Here is an 18,633-nt window from a genome sequence, read left to right as displayed (position 1 = left end):
GGTCAACCTCTCAAAGCAAATGCTTTTGTATCTTGTTCAAAAATGCTTTTAGGGAGTTTTTGCTAACAGAATTTGTAATGAGATTGTTGCCTATGGTCAGAGACAAGGGATTGTAGCAACGGTCAAGGTTGAGTCCTTGAACTTTAAGAAACAGTTGAAATTGAAATGGAAAACTGCCAAGCATTCAGTTCATCCATTTCCATTTCATACACAAATTGAGGTTGAAGGAAAATAGTTTTCCAAGCAAAATATCACCACAGATTGCTCTCTAATAAATATTTCATTTTGGTTTACATTTGGAATTTTCTTAGCCCAAATATGCAAATAGCAACAAGAGTAGTAAAAAGTAGATTTCCTACTCAGTTGAGCGACATTTTTTACGCATGCTCGCTACTCTGCCATGAAACCCATAAGAAACATTCTCCCCATCTTTAGTTTTATTATTCGGTTGATTATGTTTTATCCGCTTAGCTTGTTTTTGACTTTGGCATGACCCAAATGCATGACTAGAACAAGTTTCCGCTCCTGGCTCTGGGAGGCGTCACATCAATTTGAATGTTCTTGCCCGTTTGAGATGCTAATGCTGAGTTGCTGAGGAACATGACACGAAAAAGAGAACATGAATATCTAAGCTGCTGTGAGGGGATCACAAGTGCTTCAAAGTCGTGACGCGTCGAAGGTGTTGCCTTATTTGCGAGAGTTGAAAGAGCAAAAGATAAAAATGCACTTGTAGTTGTTTCTTCAGCCAGGGGCTTATACCTCAGAGCCACAGAAACAATATGGTGAAGAGACAACTCAATTCAATGCCTTTATTATTTGCATATGCTGCCTTTTGTACTCCACTGAAGCTCTCGTCGCGATGCTTAGCCTTGGGAAGCAGTCCATGCAAATGTGATACAGATATATTTTATTTCACCCAGCTCCTGTTCCCATTTTTCTTTTTATCGTCTTTCCCTCTCAGATTGAGCTCCTTCGATTGCCGTATCTGGCCCACAAATTGTTCAGTGAGCGCCCAGCGAGGCATGCATAAAATATGTTACAAGGCAGCAGACCATGCCCACCATTTACCATTCATCCCTGTTCGCCATCAATAAATTCGTTAAAATCACCCATGAGGCCAGCAAACAAAATAAAAAAGAAGGAATATAAAAAATATGCTACAGTCTGGCTTCAATTAAAAGAACGAAAACAAAACCGTAAAGTGTCAACCAACAAAAATTGAGGAAATTTAAATTTAAAATGGGGGAGAAAACCCGGAAAATAAAGAGACCAAGTGAATCTGAAACATCATCGTCTCGATTGCTAAGGGTAAAAGTTCTTGCTGAGTGAAAAGGGGATATTGTGCGATAACTATACCATGCACTCATTGGATCATATGGTATAATAAAGTCGACAGAATAATTATATAAGGCAGTGAAAAGAGTAGTTACTGGCTACCAAATGAATAATTTTATTTGTAAGCATAATTATCTCCATCTGTGGTAAAATAAAACATGTAAATACATAGGTCTATCACTTGGTGCATGGTATTTCGAAGGCGGAGCGACAAATTTGTATGCCTTATTCATATTTTACTTGCCAGGATAATGAAGAAATAAAAGCTGTAATGAAAAAAACGTTCAAAAAGGTTGAAGAACTGTGTAAAAGGATATAAACCTGTTGCTGCTGGTGAAGGAAGGAATCGACAGGGATAAAGTTCATCCTCTGTATATGCAATTCGCAATAATGAACGAAAGTTTAATCTGTAACTGAGCTTAATTTAAAATAATTTCGATTCTATAGAAAATATTAAATTTTACTCTTTAATAATTAATGAGGATCACTTAAAGTAAATTAAAGTAAAGTTAACAAACCCATTTTAGTGGTTCATTAAAAGTTTGGATCTAATTTAAAGCGTTTAAATAATTTGTTATAACTTTGCAAATGAATCGGCGATGAGAGCGGCGAAACTCCTCTGGCAAGTCATGTGAGCTAATGATAAACACTTTCAGTTGGGAGAGGAAAGTGAACGAAGAGGAAACTAAGCAAAGCGGATGTTCAGATAACGGACTCTGCAACCAGCAGATAGTGTGAATGTGGCATGTGCCAAAAAGGATGTGGGAATGGTTCTGGTTTTGGATGGCAGAACATTATTATCAACACACTTTGAGTGCGAAATTCGAGTGGACAGTGTCAGGTTTAATTGAAAGTACAACAAGAAACTGACATTTGCCAGCAAAGTCCAGAAAATATTATGGCAAATACCGAAAGGGGAGGCATGAAAGTAGGTCAAACTACAATTTCAAATAAATGAATATTATTTAAAAACTGTTCACTTCAATTGCAGGCAAATTAAGTTCAAAGCCAATGAGCCATTCAAATGGAACAATATTCCAATTGCTTTTATGCAAATGAAATTTGAAACGAAATGCAAACACAAAAACATGCAAAACAATCGAATGTTACACTTCATTTGACACTGAAAAGGGAAAGTGACAATGAAAGAACTGAAATGACTTTATGAAATTCGACTATGAATTCCTTCGACATATTCAGAGGACTCCTTAACAAACTGTTTTTTGAGTAATGTGAATAATTTCAAGGACTTTAGTTAACCGCTGTCTTCTTGCCAAAAAACATCAACCACTTTGCGAAAGTCTAACCAAATGCCAAGAGAAACATTTCCAAACTTGCCAAATGAGGCAAAAGGAAAGCAACCCGAGCAAACAAAGCAAATGAAAAGCAGCCGCAATTTGTTGCAAAAACAAAACAAAAGTTTTGCAACTTGTAAACGGAAATGCAACTAAGTGCCAAAAAGAGGGCAGAGCAATGAAAATGAAAAGCAACTTCAGGGATATTTAAATGTTTTTTCTTCTCAGCATTGGTTTCTGACTTCCTCTCATGGTGACTAAAACAAGTGCAATCAGCCACGCCCCTATAATGTTGCTGCCTCCTACTGTCTTGACAGAAAGACAAAGTTAAAAGGAAACAAAAAACATTTTATGTATTTGACTTTTTTCTTTTTTTTTACCCTTTTTTAGCTGCATCTTGTTGTTGCGGCAAAAAAGAAAAGTGAAAAGTGGAAGGACATTGAGTAAGGACAAATATCCTTGCTTCGCCTTGTTTACAACTTGTGAGTGACATTCATTGCAAGCAATTTTGATTTGCATTTTGAGACAGCAGATCCAAAGAGGAAGAGGGGCCTAACAATGTTTAAATAAATAGGTTGAAATCGTTTTCACTCTGCAATTTATATAAACTATTATACTTCACGGATTCTCGGATCAATCATTGCCTTCACTTTTGAATTTCTTAAGGAAAGATCCAATCCAATCCAATCGAAGACAATTTTCCTTAACTTCATTTACTTTAGCCACATTGAACAGCAGCTCAGAATGTGAGAGCATAAAACTAAGTGCTTCAGCTTACACACACTTATATAAGTCCATCGGGCTTCTACTACTTTACCCCTTTCTTCCTTCACTCAGCGCATAAAACTTTACATCCTGCTTCGCTTTTGTGAATCCTTTCATTTCATATTTAACCAAAGGGAAAGGCAACAGAAAAGAAAATGCGGCTAGACAACAACGGCAACAACAACAACAATGTGGAAAGTGGTAAAGAAACGAAGCGAAAGACATGGTGAGAGGTAAGAAGGCCGAGGAAGGGCGACAGGGAAAGGGTATGTGAACAGCAGTAAACATTTGCTGACTTAGCTGCAATTATGGCAGATATTTTTATGAACTTCATGTCAGCAGAGGCAGGCACTAAGACAGAGATACAAATACAGTCTCGCACATGACACTCATATAGATATAGAAAGGGGGCATGGGAGAAGAAGAAGTCACCCAAGATAAAGGGACAGTCAAAAAGTAGGAAATGAAAAAGCGACAGTCTTTAGGGGAATCAGTTATCTGTAATATTTTGGGCGTATCAATAAAAGGACGAAAGTCATACTAAATCTTAAATCACTAACTAAAATCTAAATACATGTTAAACAATTGAATATGGTTAACGAATATGAATTTCATTAGAATCCGCGATAGTCACTCGTTTTTAACTTTCACATGGTTATGCATACTTCTATCTCTAAAGAGCAAGAAGACTAGTCTAAATCTTGACCGTGTTTGCTGCCCTATTTGCTAATTCATGTCAATATTTAAAAAAAAATGAGTATTCGTATGTCTATTACAAATATGTTTCTGAAAGTGCCTAATGAACTATCGTCAACTACTTGATGCAAGGTAAACCCGAGGTCGAAACTGTTTAATCATTTTTTGGTATGCAGTTTAGTATCCAAAATTAAGAATATTAAATTCAAATTGAAAAAGATTTAGTTTTTCTTCACGTGGAACGTGTTTTATGCGCTTGCACACTATTTTGATATTTGTTTTTACTCGCTTTTCGCGATTGCATAATTAATGTGGAGTTGTTGTTGGCACTTCAAATGAAAAGGTGTCCACAACAAAAACCGCACAAATTTCCGCCAGAGGCCCACATCAAAAAACAAAAGTTAATTGTTCAAATATTTTCAGAGCACACATGCCACGCCCTCATTGTAACCAGTGTGCCCCACCCTCAACCCACTTCACCCACCCCAGGAACAGCCAACTACAACAATTAAAAAAACAGGGGCGAACCGGAGGAAAGGTGAATGGGCAGTGCAGGAGTAAAAGGATGAAAATCCCTGTTTCGCTTTCGTGTTGCGCCAAATGCTTCTCCGCCTCGAATAATTCACGAAAACGCTTAACAGGAGGAAATTTCGTTGTTAATTTTTATGGCCGCGATGGCAGGAAGAAGAGGGTTGGTTGTGGAAGGGGGCGATGGTGGTTTTTGGATGCTTTGTTGCAGTTTGCATGGTGGCACAACAAATTTGTTGAGGGTTTTCACTGTTTGCCATCGCTCAATAAAAATCATTAAACATTCATTGCCTTCTCATGGAATTGAGCGACGTTTTACAATTTTATTCCTCTTTAAGGCACACAAATTATTTCGAAACGAAGTCGTCAAATTCCTCGGCCATAAAACTGAAGTGAACTGCAATTAATTTCAATTCAGCTCCGCCAAAGTTCGGTCGGAATGCTCTCTGCTGACCCGAGATGACCTTCGCATCGATTTTGGGTTTACATTTTATGTTTGCCAAAGCCAACGACCGATGCCATCTTGAACACATATATATATATATATACAGCTGTTGACTTTGCTTTTTCTTGGCTTTTATCTATCTTGTTGGCTCGCACTTCCTGGCGCCTGTTAATTGTCTCTAAACAAACGCTAGTCGAATGCTGGAGGAAGGCGGCAAACTTCGATTTGTGTTTATCTTTTGGGGAATTTAAAATGAAATTCAAAATGACTTTTCTTGGATGTTTATCGCTGCAGAAGAAGTAATGTGTAGGAATACTGAAGAAGCTCTGAATAGATATATCCTAGATTCGTTTCTCAGTGTGATTTCAAAGATCAGATCTCTAGCTGGCTTAATAACATTAAGCGAATCAAACTGATTGAGTTCTGTGGAAAAACTCATATAAAAAGTCATGCCGGAAAATTAAGCAATTAACAAATTGTCTGAACGAGTTTCTCATAAATATTTAGGAGCTATTTATTTATTGCCATAGACACCGCCGCCTGTTTGGACCATAAATATTCCTCCCATTGGATCCAGTGGGAAACCGTAAAAGATCAGCGAGGCATCCTTGTAAAACTTTTTCCAGAGAGTTTGGGGAGAGAAGTTTATATTTCTATTTTGTCGCTGCGTTTTCATTGCTGATTTTTATCACGGCGTACATTGAAAATTTACGAGTTTTCACAGCGCATAAATTTCTCTCCCGTTTGCCAATTTTTATTATCTGCAAAATATTTTAGACGCACTTTAGTCGCATGTGGCGCATCCCTCTGGCCTAGAGAAAGAGTATCTAATGGATACGCATACCCGTGGAAACATAAACCCAAATTGAGTCACTCCAATGAGGTTGGGCATATTTGAATAGACCCGAGAAATCATTTTCCAACGAAACTTTAACCAGCGAGCAGGAGCAAAAGTGGAAAATGGGTGAGCAAATAATGATAAAAGGTGAAAAATGCACTCGGAAAAAAGGGAGAGGGTGGAGGGAAAGAGCTGTGTGTAACTTATTATGGCCCTGGTCTTTCTTTCATCCTCCAAACAAGAGAGAAGAAAAAGTTTGTGCGGCAACTTTCAGTTGCATGTGTTGCATACTTTCCAGCATTAAAAATGAGCGCGCGGAGAGAAGCGAAAATGGAAAGCGGGCCAAAAGAGAAAATGTTGCGAAGTTGTAGCTCCAAGTAAACAGAGAAAACTAATTTTTAATGTCTCCAGTGGGCGGAGGGAGTTTCTGATTGTAATGCAAAATGAGACCCGTTTGTCTCCTGACAACAGGATCATCAATTCCCGCCATCGCGTCGTTCACTCATCTCTTGAAGATCCTACGGCACAACAGGAAGAAAAGTCCCATTAACGACTTTTCTTTTGCCAATAAATTTTCAATTTCCTTTTCGAAATTTGCAATTTATTTCACTGCACCAAAGCTAATTTCCCTCCTCATCTCCGAACGAGCAAAATCTTTCATCCTTTGTAAGTCAATTTCGTACAATTTTCCATGCTGGGCAAAAGTTTTTCCCAGCAGATTTTCACACAAGCCAAAACAGTTTATCGAAGGACATAAATATGCCAGTAAATTTCATTGTCTGCAGACAGGATTGCACTTTGAGTTGATGTGGAAAACACACAACAGGCGAAACAACAACAACAACTACAACATTCCAATCCTTCGACAAGTCAGCTGACTCTAGCCAGGAAAAATTCAGAAAATCTTCAATCTAATGATGAATCACGCGAATTCTTGTTCGTTGTTGGAGCAAACAGAAATTTGATTTTATTTGCAAAAGCTGTAAAAAGATTTCATAAATATTTACCATAACTTTTTTTGCACAGTTTGCAACACTTTCAGTGAGCGTTGCCACCCCCCTCCCCCCTACCACTCAGGACAAGTGCAAATGGAACATTCGCAACTGAAAAAATATTTTCTCCCTTTTTTTCTCGCTACTTTGTTGTGCAAATATTTTCCCGAACAACGTTTTTGCACTTCATTTGCTAGAGTGGGCGTGATCAAATGGGGCGTGGTCGGTTGTTTTTGTTTGAAATGCAAAAATCATGCACCGATTGCATTTGAAATGAGGTTTTCAGGGTTGTCTTTCTCCTCCTTCAGCTCATTGAAATTTTCATAATTCGAAACAAGAGAAAAGGGAAAACTCAGAAAAAGTAACTGCAGTTTTAGGTGAAGTCTTTAGCTGGGAACCTTCAGAGTTTCCTGCCGCGTCTCGAGGCCATTTCCATTTGATTTTAACGACTTGAGAGTTAAGTTTTCCCCGCAGGTTTCGCGAATCCTTTTTCCAAGTGAAACATTAAACTTTGGCCCATTTGAGCAGCAGCAAGGACGACAAACACGACATGACAACAATAAAAGAAAACATTTTCAATGCTGCAAAGGAAACAACGACTCACTTTTGTCTCCCTTTTCATGCCTTAAAGTTCCCGAGTCGCAACTTCGAAGGGACAAGTTTAATGGAACATTAAAGATGCTTTTATTATTGCCATCTTTCCCGTTTAGCAGTCGGTGCCACGCGGCATATGAGCAATAAAGCATTATAATACGCCGAATCATTAAAAAGTGAAAAAGGAAAACCCCAGAGTATTAAGGATTCTTCCACTTGGGCCATCTCTTGATACAATTTGTTTAATTAAGTTATTTTCGGTTCTTTCTCTGCCTCTTGCTTCATGAAGAGCTGTGACAGCGCCGCTTCAGCGTGGCTAGGCAATCCTTTGCATCCGTTTCGGATTGTTGGCTGATGTCTGCTCCTAATTATGTGAGTTCACACAAAGTTGGATAAAAATAGGGGGCGTTGCCTAATTGCAAGGCGACTTAATGGAGGTCGGCGTACAGGGCGTATACGCAATGTTAAAAAGAACTTTATCCTTATTTGCTTTTCTTTGAGGTGTCATTTTTTCGCGCCTGCTTTCAAATGAAATCACGCACACAGCTAGCAATGTGAAAGAAAACCTCAAAAAAGGCTTCAATGGTGTGTTTAGTCTGCGTCTGAAAAATAGGAACAAAAATATATTTGATACCATGGAGAAGAGTCGAAAATATTCCAAATTAGAAATCCTTCTCCTGGCTCTTCAAATTAACTTCAAATGAATTTTGAATTCCTATTTAGCCATTGCATAACCAGCAGGAAAAGGACTTTGGATAGCCTGGCAGGTGTTTGCACTGTGCAACTTCATGCTATTGTTTGTTGTGGTTGAGGCAATTAAAAATTAAAACACCAATTGCATGCAACGAGTGTGGCAAATGCCTCTGCGGGGACTCACAAAGCACTCCCCGAGGATTCAACTCCGTTCCACTCAATTGTTATGGGAATGCGGTTTAATAATGAAAATGAGTTTCCCCCCGGATACACCAAAGGTAGAGAAAAACGTCCAGTTAATTGAAATTCTCTAGATATAATAAACTGGTATCAAATACTTCTTCGATATCTCGTTTAACAGGCTAAGGCTCAACGATGGAGCACTAAGGGAAACTAAGGGAAAACTCCCTTAATGAAAAACGAAAACGCTGTGGCAAGTGATGGCAGCAGGTAGGGAAAGGGTGCCAACAGGTGACAGCTCCTAAAAGTTTGCCAGCAAACATAACTGCAAAGAAGTGTAAACTTGCCAAACAACGTCAGAAACTGCAGGCGAATTTGTGGCCAAGGGAACAACAAATTGGGGAAACAAGTTGAAAGCATTTAAAAAGTTTATGGTGACAGAAAATCGAATGGAGAAAATATTCGTTTACTCGATTTGTGTGAATCCATTTCTTATAGTCAACTTGAGTCAAACTTAATTAAGCACAAATGTTTGCCAAATTGCTGAATTCCACTTTTGCCTGATTGGGCAAATATTGCTTCAAGTCATCTTTACTGCTCATTGGGGCATTAAAATTATCGTCTGGGATGCGAAAATCGAAACTAATTGAATGCGATTTAATTTGAACATAACTTGAAAGACTCATCAATCCGATATGAAATGCAAGCTATCAATTTGGGTCGATTTTCTCTCATCTCTCCCATCTGCCATTTCTTATCTCTTCTTCGTCATCATCTCCATGTATACCTCATTGCACAGAACGTAAATCGAATGAAAATGCCTGAAGAACTCTTGAGTTGTGGAGTGGAAAATACTCAGGAAATTATCACACTTTATATTTCATGTCTGATATTGTTTACACTTGGCAAAGCAAATGAGAGAAGTCCTCTTCACATAAAAAAAAGGAAAAAATACTCACCTTCGTATGTATTTGTGTATGTTTTCTATCTCATTTAATTATTCATAAAAGTATCCCTGTTTCGAAAATGTGTAGCTTTCAACACTGCGTGAAATTCAGAGCCATTCAGTTAATTAAATGATTTTTATCACAGAGCTGGACTACACTAGCCGGAAATAAAAAGTTAGGCAAAATGATGAACCTTGTCAGCAATTTGTTGTGTATAATAGTGTATTTCGACCCCTTTCAACAAACACAATTTGAGTGCTTCTTATCTTTTGGACAACACTCGTAGGCGAAGAAAAGGAAATTACCTTTTCAGTTTAACATGTATCGCACGGACCAAAGGATGTTTCATTACAGACAGAGTTTTCGGCAAAAATTTGTTCATTTCATAGAGAGGATAACCCTGTGGGCGTCCTGGGCCATGGGTCTTTTTCCCTTCACATACAACGATGCATCAAGGAAATGGATTCGTTCCAAATGGCTAATTGGATATGGACTTCTTTTGAATTCAGGTCTCATTTGGCTAGTTGCAACCAGTGATTCAAACACGATATCACCAGCTCGTAGTGAGATATTTCGCCGAAATCCTGTGTCAAAAAATATCAATTCTCTGCATGATTCAATTTGCTTTGTGACTTTGGCTTGTGCTCATTTTCGGAACTTTTCGATGAGCAAGGAGCTAGGATTAATCTTAAATGAACTTGTTAAACTTCAATCTAAATACTTTAAAAATTCTAACCTGGTGACTTGCAGAAACTTTGATTCTTTGGTTTTAAACAAGGGCTTTTCCGTTTTGATGCAATTCTCCTCGATGTGGTTGCTTCTCCTCAGCATGACAAGCATCTATAGTCCAACTTTTTTAGTGGCTGTAATAAGTCTTTGTCTGACTGGAACTACCATACTCCTTCTCTCCATGCAATATCATATAGCAGTGGCCACCGTTTATCGTTTAGTCTGGCTTATCAATGGTAAACTATTGAAACTAGTCAATAGACTGAGATCAGGACAGACGGTGCATTCGGTAGAGATAGATCTACTTCTGTTTCTGTATAATCGGCTCTTAGATATAAATACGCGCCTGGCAGGCATCTATGACTTGCAAATGACAATGGTCATGGTGACTTTCTTAACCGCGAATATTATCTCCATATTCTTTATGATCGTCTATTGCATAACTTTACGAAACACCATGTCATTGCCAATGTATATTGTGGTGGGTCACGCTTGGGTAGTAAATTTCTGGGATTTTTGGCTAAGTATCGTCATCTGCGAGCTGGCTGAACGGACCGGTAAACAAACTTCTGTGATCTTAAAGCTCTTTAGCGACTGCGATAATATAGACACAGATTTGGAAAGAAGTGTAAGACAAATTTGATTTGGACTTCAAATGAAAATGGATATAATCTCTTTTTTTCCTAGATCAATGACTTTGCAGTATATTGCACTCATAGTCGCTTACGATTTCGCCACTGTGGAATGTTTTATGTGAATAAAGAGTCTGGCTTTCATATGATTGTGACTAGTATCCTGTACTTACTTTGGTTAGTTCAATTCGATTTCAAAAACCTTTAGCCTTTTAAGAAAATTATTGAGTCAATCGCTAGATATGATTGAAAATAAATTTTTAATGCTTTTATGATGTTAATTGTTAAGGATTCGGAATCTTTTAAAAGAAAGACATTATGACGCCATCGATTCGTTGGTTACAGATTACAAATCAAGATTCTAATTCTATGTCTATTTCAAATATAAGTAAAATATGACAAAAACAAATTGGTGGAAGTATTAAAATTCTCTTGGTAGTTTCTAAGAAATTGATACTTAACTCTTGTTGAGCTCTGGGTAGAAACAACTGATAACTGAGAGCGTATAAAACAATGAGATAAGAAACAGATTGTAAATAAAACAAACATAAACAACGAAAATTCATAGACAACTGATGAACAAAAACATACCCTTTTGAAAGAAAAATTAAGATCCGTGCATAAATATTTATCTAGCATATGACTAATGAGAAATCAGTTACAATAATAATGTAATCCTTTCTATTCAATAATTTTATCCCTGACAAGATTTTTCATATTGTGTATGCGCTCAAAAACTAATACACCTCTCGGTAGGTATTAAGGTACCCAGTACTTGGTTCTTTAACACTAGTCAGAAGTGCAACCAGATTGTTACAGAGTCTCGCAAAGGCAGGTTCTTATCGAGGAGGAAGAATTTAAAAGTAGACAGCAATGAGTGATAATAATGAATATAGTCCAGTACTCACGCGACCAAATCGCTTAGAATTGTTTACACATTTGGAATGCGAGAAGATTTTAAATAATTTGCTAGCCGATACCCAGCAGACGGGTAAACTTTCCCAGTTCAAAATTGTTCCAGCCACCGAGCATATTGGCTTTCTGGGTGAATATTTTCACTTATATTTAACATATCAGGTGGAGAATGATACGGAAGAAAAGTCAACCCGTCTGTTTGTCAAATCGGTGATATTCAAAAATGCAGATATGAGTTACTACATGGAAAAGATGGGCATTCTGCAGAAAGAGGTTCATCTGTATGAGCAGCTTATCAATAAGCTCAAATCATTTTGTAAGTTCAGGATAATTCTAATTAATATGAAACTGACTTTAAGTTCATTTCCTTAGCTAAGCATGTCTGGTGTGGCAAATGTTATTTCACACGCGATGATCTGTTTGTGATGCAAAATATTGAAGATCTGGGTTACGCACCTCTCTCATTGACAACCCGTTTCCTCAACGAAGAGCAACTAATGCCTTTACTGAAAGCTTTGGCCATTCTTCATGCCAGTAGTGTGGCATATGAAAGAAAGAATAATGTCAGCATTGGCGTGGAATTGAGGGAGTGGCTCAAGGAAAAATCCATTGATCCAGATGTGGAATGGTGTACCACAGGTCTCGAGGTGAGTTGCCTGAATTGTCCACTGTACTCTATGTAATATGAACTGCGTTCTTTAGGCCGTTCTCGCAGTGACTGCTACACATCCCAAAATTCGCAACGATGTTCAGGCCCAAGAATATGTGGTCAATGAACTGCCTCGTGTTCTTGATAATGTCTACTATATGGTCAACTCCTCACCTCTGCATCGAAATGTTTTTCTTCACCGCGATGCTTGGAGTGCTAATGTATTCTATCATAAGACACGACCATTTGAGGAAAGTTGTGTCTTGGTAGATTTCCAACTCTGTCGATATGGTCCACCTGCCTTGGATTTCCTTATGGCCACCTATCTAAATGCAAAGCCCTCGAACCGCAAGCAAATGATGGGCCTAATGATTACACACTACTATAATAGTTTGTCTGACGAACTAAAAGATTTGGGAATCAATGCCGAGAGGGAGCAGCTCAGTCGGAAAGAATTCGAACAATCACTGAAGGATTTTGCTCTCTTTGGCGCCACCTACAATTGCATAGCTGCCACTATTCTCCATTTGCCAGATAACTATCTAAAGAAGCTCAAAGAAGAACGACCTGCTGATTTTCATCGATTTTGTAATATTGATCGAAGAAAAGATGTGTTGAGTTTAATGAATGATCATGAAGCCTATTCGACTTATATGTATGAATGCGTTGATGATTTACTAGAACTTACATATTATAAATAATCCAAAATATTATAAAATACAATTAAATATAATGATTGAGATAGCGTTATCTTGATTACTTTACTTTGATTTTCAATTGGCAACAACTTGTAGGTCTTAACTAAAATATCTTATCTTTATTTTTAATATACTTTAGTTGATAGTTTCCCAGATCCTTTTAAGGGAAACAAATTGAGTGAAACTATTAAAATAACAAATTTTAATTTATTTTTGCTTTACTTTTCGTGATAGTCCTCGTTGTAGAGTTAAAGTTGCTATAAATCGGAATAAATGAATGGATTCATCTTGGGAATTATCTAAAAAGGCAATATGTTTAGTGCTTCGACAAAGACACAAAAAGAAATCTAATGAATATCAAGTTCCTAGTAAACTTAAATAAAACGGCAGGACTGATACCATGGCCGTTTTGCCTTTTTTTACGGCCTGTCTGTCTGAAATGAGCCCATCTGAGTAATTTTGTCTGTACAACTTTAAGTTCATGGCCATCCAATTAATTAAATGATTTTATCGCAGCAAATGTACATCATAATGTGAAAGTAAAAGAAGGGAAAACTTACACTGAACAGTATAATATTTCGGCCAACATCGAGTGTTGGGGCTGGTTTGTGCCTCCTAGGATAAGTTCACATCTACTTTTGCTCAGTGTGCCCAATCCCTTCATCAGGCATTTCCTCTGTTTGGCCTACTCTTATCATATTTCCAACATTCGTTGGCCAAAAAAGAAAAAAAAAGGGGAAATTGCCTTTCCAGTTGAACGTGAGTCGTGGCAACTGCAGGATGTTTCGCTCCCGTCGGGGTTTCCGGCCGAAATTAGTTCACTTCATACAAAAATCAACTTTGTATGGATCATGGGCGTTGGGTCTATTCCCTTTTACATACGATGCCTGGGCCAGGAAATTGAAACCTTCCAGATGGCTAATTGTGTACGGGCTCATTTTGCATGCAGGTCTCATCTGGCTCGTATTAATGAATGACACAGAGGCGGAGACACCTTCCCGCATGGAGATCTTTAAGCGGAATCCTTTAGCTGAACAAATCAATAATCTACATGACATATTCTCCTTGACAATCGTTATGTTTGCTCATATACGCAACTATTGGCTAAGTGAAGACCTCTCAAAAATACTCAACGAACTCATGGACATACAACAACTCAGTTCCGGCATTACCTAATGAATGAGTGCAAGAACTATGACTATTATATTATTTACAAGGGCTTATCGATTCTACTGGAATTTATATCCCTGCTGGTACTTGAGATTGGAATGTCTCCCAATTATAGTCAAAGCTTTATTTTTGGCATCATCAGTCTTTGCATTATGCAGTTTTCTATACTCTTGCTGGCCATGCATTATCATCTGGCAGTGGTCACGATTTACCGCTATGTGTGGATCATTAATAAAGAATTGCTTATGCTGGCAAATCGTCTAAGATCTGACAGACAAGTGAATGACTCCCGGCTTACTCAACTTCTTTCAGTCTACACACGTCTGTTGGAGCTTAATAAGCGCATAACTGGCATCTATGATTATCAAATTACATGCATTATGCTCCTCTTTTTGACTGCCAATATCATTGGCATATTCTTGTTCATCATTTTCGCCATCAGCTTAAACAAAACTTTAACTCTGACTATTTGGCTCGTATTCCCCCAGACCTTGCTAGTGAACTTTGTAGACTTTTGGGTGGGAATAGCAGTATGCGAACTGGCTGAGCGAACTGGTAAATCAACTTCTGTGATTCTTAGGCTGTTTAATGATATTGAAGACATGGACAAGGAGTTGGAGCAAAAAGTAAGATCTAGTAACTAAATTATTTGATTTTTAAATAATACCTACTAATACTTTGTATATACTTTACCAGATTAATGACCATGCTCTGCTATGCACACATCGCCCCTTGCGGTTTCATCATTGTGGATTATTCTATGTTAACTCTCAGATGGGTTTCCGCATGATCATCGCTAGCTTTCTGTATTTACTTTGGTTAGTTCAATTTGATTTCAGAAATCTGTAAAGAAAAAGAATGAAATATTTGCACAAACCAAGACCCATTTTGATTCTCCTATGGGGCAACTGCAACACGTTTCGTATGCAACTGCTTGCGGATAGGGATTAGTAGAAAGTGACAGGTGAGAGCTTGTGCTACCTGCTACTCTTTGTTGACATAGGATTTTGCAATATTCAGCAGGTAACTTTACATGCAATGGTAGGTGAAAAGCCAAGAGAAATATCCAGATGGCAAGAAGAATGCGTAAGGAGTTTGCTGAAAAGAGCTTGTTGACTCTTGACGCCAGTTCAAGCATGTGATATGTGAATGGGGAAATAAGAACATGGCCTCGGGACCAAAAAACATGAGTGCAAATGAGCCAACAAAAATTCTCAACCACCCCCACACCCCCACACCCACACACGAGTTGTGAGTTGAAAAGGAGCTGCATACTCTTTTTGTTCCGCCCTCAACAAAAAGTCAAATGAGTGAAACAAGTCAAAAGAGTAGGAGAGTAAAAACAAGAAGCGCAATTAAGGCCAACAAATGAATGAGCTTTTGGGTTATTTCTCAGAAAGAAAGAACTTTCCCAACCAGCCAACGAACAACAAAGTAGTATATAGAATAGAATAGAAAAGCGAAAGGACAAAGCCAGTGCCAACATGAGCAATTTCTATAGTTTTGCTGCTGCATTTTGTGCATTCTTCTTTTGTTCATTTCTGGCTTTCTATGTGCTAATTTCCATGACTGCCATTTTCATTTTTGTTTTCTCTTTCTCTCGGTTTGTTTGGTTTAGTTTTTCCCACATTTTGCTTTTGTGGATTTTGTGGCAATGTTTGTTTGATTTACTGTTTTGTTTGAGCTTCTGCTGCGGCTTTCCATTCAAATAAACACATAAACGGATATTTTATTGCATTTCAGACTTTTTAACATTATTTTGCGTTATTTATCAACCTGACACAAACAGACATTTTGCCCAAAGACACTTAGAATAAATAAAGTAAAATTCCAAACAGTTCACAATTAAAATAAAATAATTTGAAAAAATATATACCAATTGTTTTATGGAAATAACGAATTTTGCCCACCCTCAAAGAAATTTTAACAGTTTTACTCATAAAAACAATCTTCGAATTAGGACTGATGAATTTCAATATCCTTTCTGGCCTTATCATATCAGAGGATCTAATAAAACGTAAATTTAATTGGATAATATTTTCGACTACTTTTCAGTCCAAAGGCTAGAAAGGTTTTCGTTTTGATTTATTGAAAACCGATTAAATACAAGTGTTAAAAACTTTAAATAGAATCCATGTAAGTTATCCTATTAACAATTTGGTAAAATTCGCCATACCTTTTTAAGTGTAGGGTATTAAAGTTGCTGTAAAGAACTTTCTGTAAGGCAATAAAAAACACACACATAAACAAATATCCTGCATCCTGAATAGTCGTAGCCCAAAGCTAAGCACTGTCAATAGCAGCTCCACTTGAAAACTTGATGCCAAAGGCAAGTCCCTATTATGTTCGATTATCGAGGAGACAAAGGATAAGCAACAGCAACAACAATAGGGACCACAGGCTACACGGACACGTCGCTCACAGACACAAGTGCGTAAATTGATTTTTATTATCCTGTGCACAAGAATTTCATCCCATCTCTTTTGGCCTGTTAGAAGTTTTTCTCCCCCAATTTCTCGCCACTCTTCACTTTCAGATGACAGCCAAACCTAAGCCAATATATTTGATTTATAGCCTTTATCCATCGCGAATGGCTCAGCAAATCGAATTTGGGCGAGCAGAAAAAATATCCAAATAGGCTTGAATTAGTTGAAACGGCAAAATTTATGACCAGCTCGTAAATTTGGCTGATTATTAATTTTGAACAAAACACCTTTGGTAAATTTGAACATCAAATTAATTAAATTTTACCTCGCGGCAAATTGAGACCCTTTTGGCATTTATTGTAATTAGCTGTGGTGTTTTTGTGGCAGTCCCAACCCCTTTCTTGCCCCTGGCCGATGGCAAATTGCTTTGCCAAACTTTTATCAGCGTATTTTAATCTAAATTTATATATATTTCCTTTGCTATGGCTCTTTGTCTGCTTCAGCTAAATTTTGATTGACTTTTACCTTTAATCAACACCAGCCGCTTCTTCCAGACACCCTCATTTTCTTTGAACTTACAGGCAGACAAATAAAAAGTAGGGACACGAAAAAAAATTACCCGCAGCCCTTTTTCTAATTACGATAAATGGCCGCCAATTGTTCAATTGACGGCGACAGACCCCGAAAAACCCTGGAACCCTGCTTCCTCGACCACGTCCTTAATTAGTTTGCCAATGCGTTATAATTTCTCATTTATTTATATAAGCCGATATTGGCTGCCAGCCGAATCCTGGGGATGGGGCACACTTAGAATCACACGAAACTTTGTTCGGCTCAAAGCGAAAGTTGGCAAAATTAAATAATTGCCAATTTGCAGAAAGTTTGAGAGTTTAAACAACAATTAAACGCTGTGTAGAGTCAATTTATTGAGCAATATACAAGAAATGAAGTGAATAAATTTAAACAAATTTCAAAACAAAATAAATAACTTCAATTGATATTACGAATTAGATTAGATTATATTTTGAAATGGAATAATTACTAGCAATGTGTTGAAGTTCTTCAATATAGTTCTGATCAGTTTATAATATTTTATTAAATTTCAGTCAAATGTAAGTAAAGATGTTTGTAGAATGTCTGGTTAAAATGATAAAGGGAATACAAATTTGTAGACAGGTAAAAGAAAAAGTCTAACCATTTAATGTCCTTGTCGAAAGTGGGGAATTCGTAAGTCGGTGAATATAAAATTTGAGCCGTGAATGCCCTTTTTTTGTATAAGTAATTTTCCATAAACGTCTTAGTCAGCAATGTTTTCGGTAGATATAAGTGAATGGAATGCTTAGAGCCCAAACCAGATGGTGTCATATTAATTTAACAAATCGAAAGCTGGCAGAAATCATTGTGAACATATAGAATTATGGGCAATGGCAACATTTTACGAGTTGTAACTTTTTCGCCAGATCAAGTTGACCTAATGCCGTCATAGGGATTCTTTTTTTTGCGCACAGTCTTTCCCTCTTTGCAAACAAAGGGCAAGGCACGTGGCGCCTCGATGGGCGGATGTCCTGTGCAAAGGCAATAAATCAAACGCTTATGTACACTGCGAATACACGAGGGTATGTGCCGTTGTGTATGTGTATTTGTTTGTCAGTCGAAAGATGAGCAGGAAATTTGCCAGAAACTCGAAGCAAATTTCCCCTCCTCTCAGTTGGATTCTCTTCCTATTATTATTATTTTGTTTTTTGTTTGTGCCAAATAAGCAAACAGTTGGCAAAATGTGGCAGGAAGAGAAGGAAGAGATTTTTATGCACAGGATAATAAAAATCAATTTACGCGCTTGTGTTGGCTCCCGTTGTTGTTGCCATCGCCTTTGGCTTTGTGTTGCCGATAATCGAAGATAATGGGACCCTCGATGATGCCTGTTATTGACAGCGGTTGGCAAGGACAGTCTGCCAGAGTCCAAACACACTCTCATTCAATGTGTAAGTACAATCTGTCGAATCGTACTCTTCTGCTCTGTTGCCTAGTATCTCTCCATTGTTGGCCTAATTGTTGCTGTCAGCTTATTATTTCCCTTAAATGTTACCAATTACGGAACAGATGCTT

General features: G+C 37.7%; 3 protein-coding genes across 3 annotated transcripts; all 3 read left to right on the top strand.

Annotated features, from left to right (window-relative positions):
- The first annotated feature begins 9,627 nt into the window (after window positions 1-9,627).
- LOC137580846 (gustatory receptor for bitter taste 22e-like) lies at window positions 9,628-10,877 on the top strand. The gene is made up of 3 exons (XM_068294980.1): window positions 9,628-9,871; window positions 10,169-10,665; window positions 10,725-10,877. The coding sequence occupies exons 1-3, from the start codon at window positions 9,628-9,630 to the stop codon at window positions 10,875-10,877; spliced, it is 894 nt and encodes a 297-aa protein (XP_068151081.1).
- A 625-nt stretch (window positions 10,878-11,502) lies between these two features.
- On the top strand, window positions 11,503-12,969 carry LOC137581305 (uncharacterized). The gene is made up of 3 exons (XM_068295515.1): window positions 11,503-11,900; window positions 11,957-12,231; window positions 12,287-12,969. The coding sequence occupies exons 1-3, from the start codon at window positions 11,543-11,545 to the stop codon at window positions 12,932-12,934; spliced, it is 1,281 nt and encodes a 426-aa protein (XP_068151616.1). The 5' UTR covers window positions 11,503-11,542; the 3' UTR covers window positions 12,935-12,969.
- A 742-nt stretch (window positions 12,970-13,711) lies between these two features.
- Window positions 13,712-14,950, top strand: LOC137580845 (gustatory receptor for bitter taste 22e-like). Its single transcript, XM_068294979.1, is given in 3 exon segments — window positions 13,712-14,084; window positions 14,087-14,727; window positions 14,798-14,950. Coding segments are annotated over 3 exon segments (1,167 nt in total).
- The last annotated feature ends 3,683 nt before the right edge of the window (window positions 14,951-18,633 follow it).

This window comes from Drosophila tropicalis, unplaced genomic scaffold (genome assembly GCF_018151085.1).
Source record: "Drosophila tropicalis isolate 14030-0801.00 unplaced genomic scaffold, ASM1815108v1 contig_845, whole genome shotgun sequence".
Lineage (NCBI taxonomy): Eukaryota > Metazoa > Arthropoda > Insecta > Diptera > Drosophilidae > Drosophila > Drosophila tropicalis.
The sequence above is the reverse complement of the archived record's forward strand: the minus strand, read 5'-3'. Positions and strand labels throughout refer to the sequence as shown.

Excerpts from the sequence above, each read along its gene's own strand:
- LOC137581305 (XM_068295515.1), top strand. The coding sequence starts at position 11,543 with ATGAGTGATAATAATGAATATAGTCCAGTACTCACGCGACCAAATCGC. Across the intron at positions 11,901-11,956 it reads CAATAAGCTCAAATCATTTT|CTAAGCATGTCTGGTGTGGC; the intron begins GTAAGTTCAGGA and ends TCATTTCCTTAG. Across the intron at positions 12,232-12,286 it reads GGTGTACCACAGGTCTCGAG|GCCGTTCTCGCAGTGACTGC; the intron begins GTGAGTTGCCTG and ends TGCGTTCTTTAG.
- LOC137580846 (XM_068294980.1), top strand. The coding sequence starts at position 9,628 with ATGTATCGCACGGACCAAAGGATGTTTCATTACAGACAGAGTTTTCGG. Across the intron at positions 9,872-10,168 it reads CACGATATCACCAGCTCGTA|TGGCTGTAATAAGTCTTTGT; the intron begins GTGAGATATTTC and ends CAACTTTTTTAG. Across the intron at positions 10,666-10,724 it reads ACACAGATTTGGAAAGAAGT|ATCAATGACTTTGCAGTATA; the intron begins GTAAGACAAATT and ends TTTTTTTCCTAG.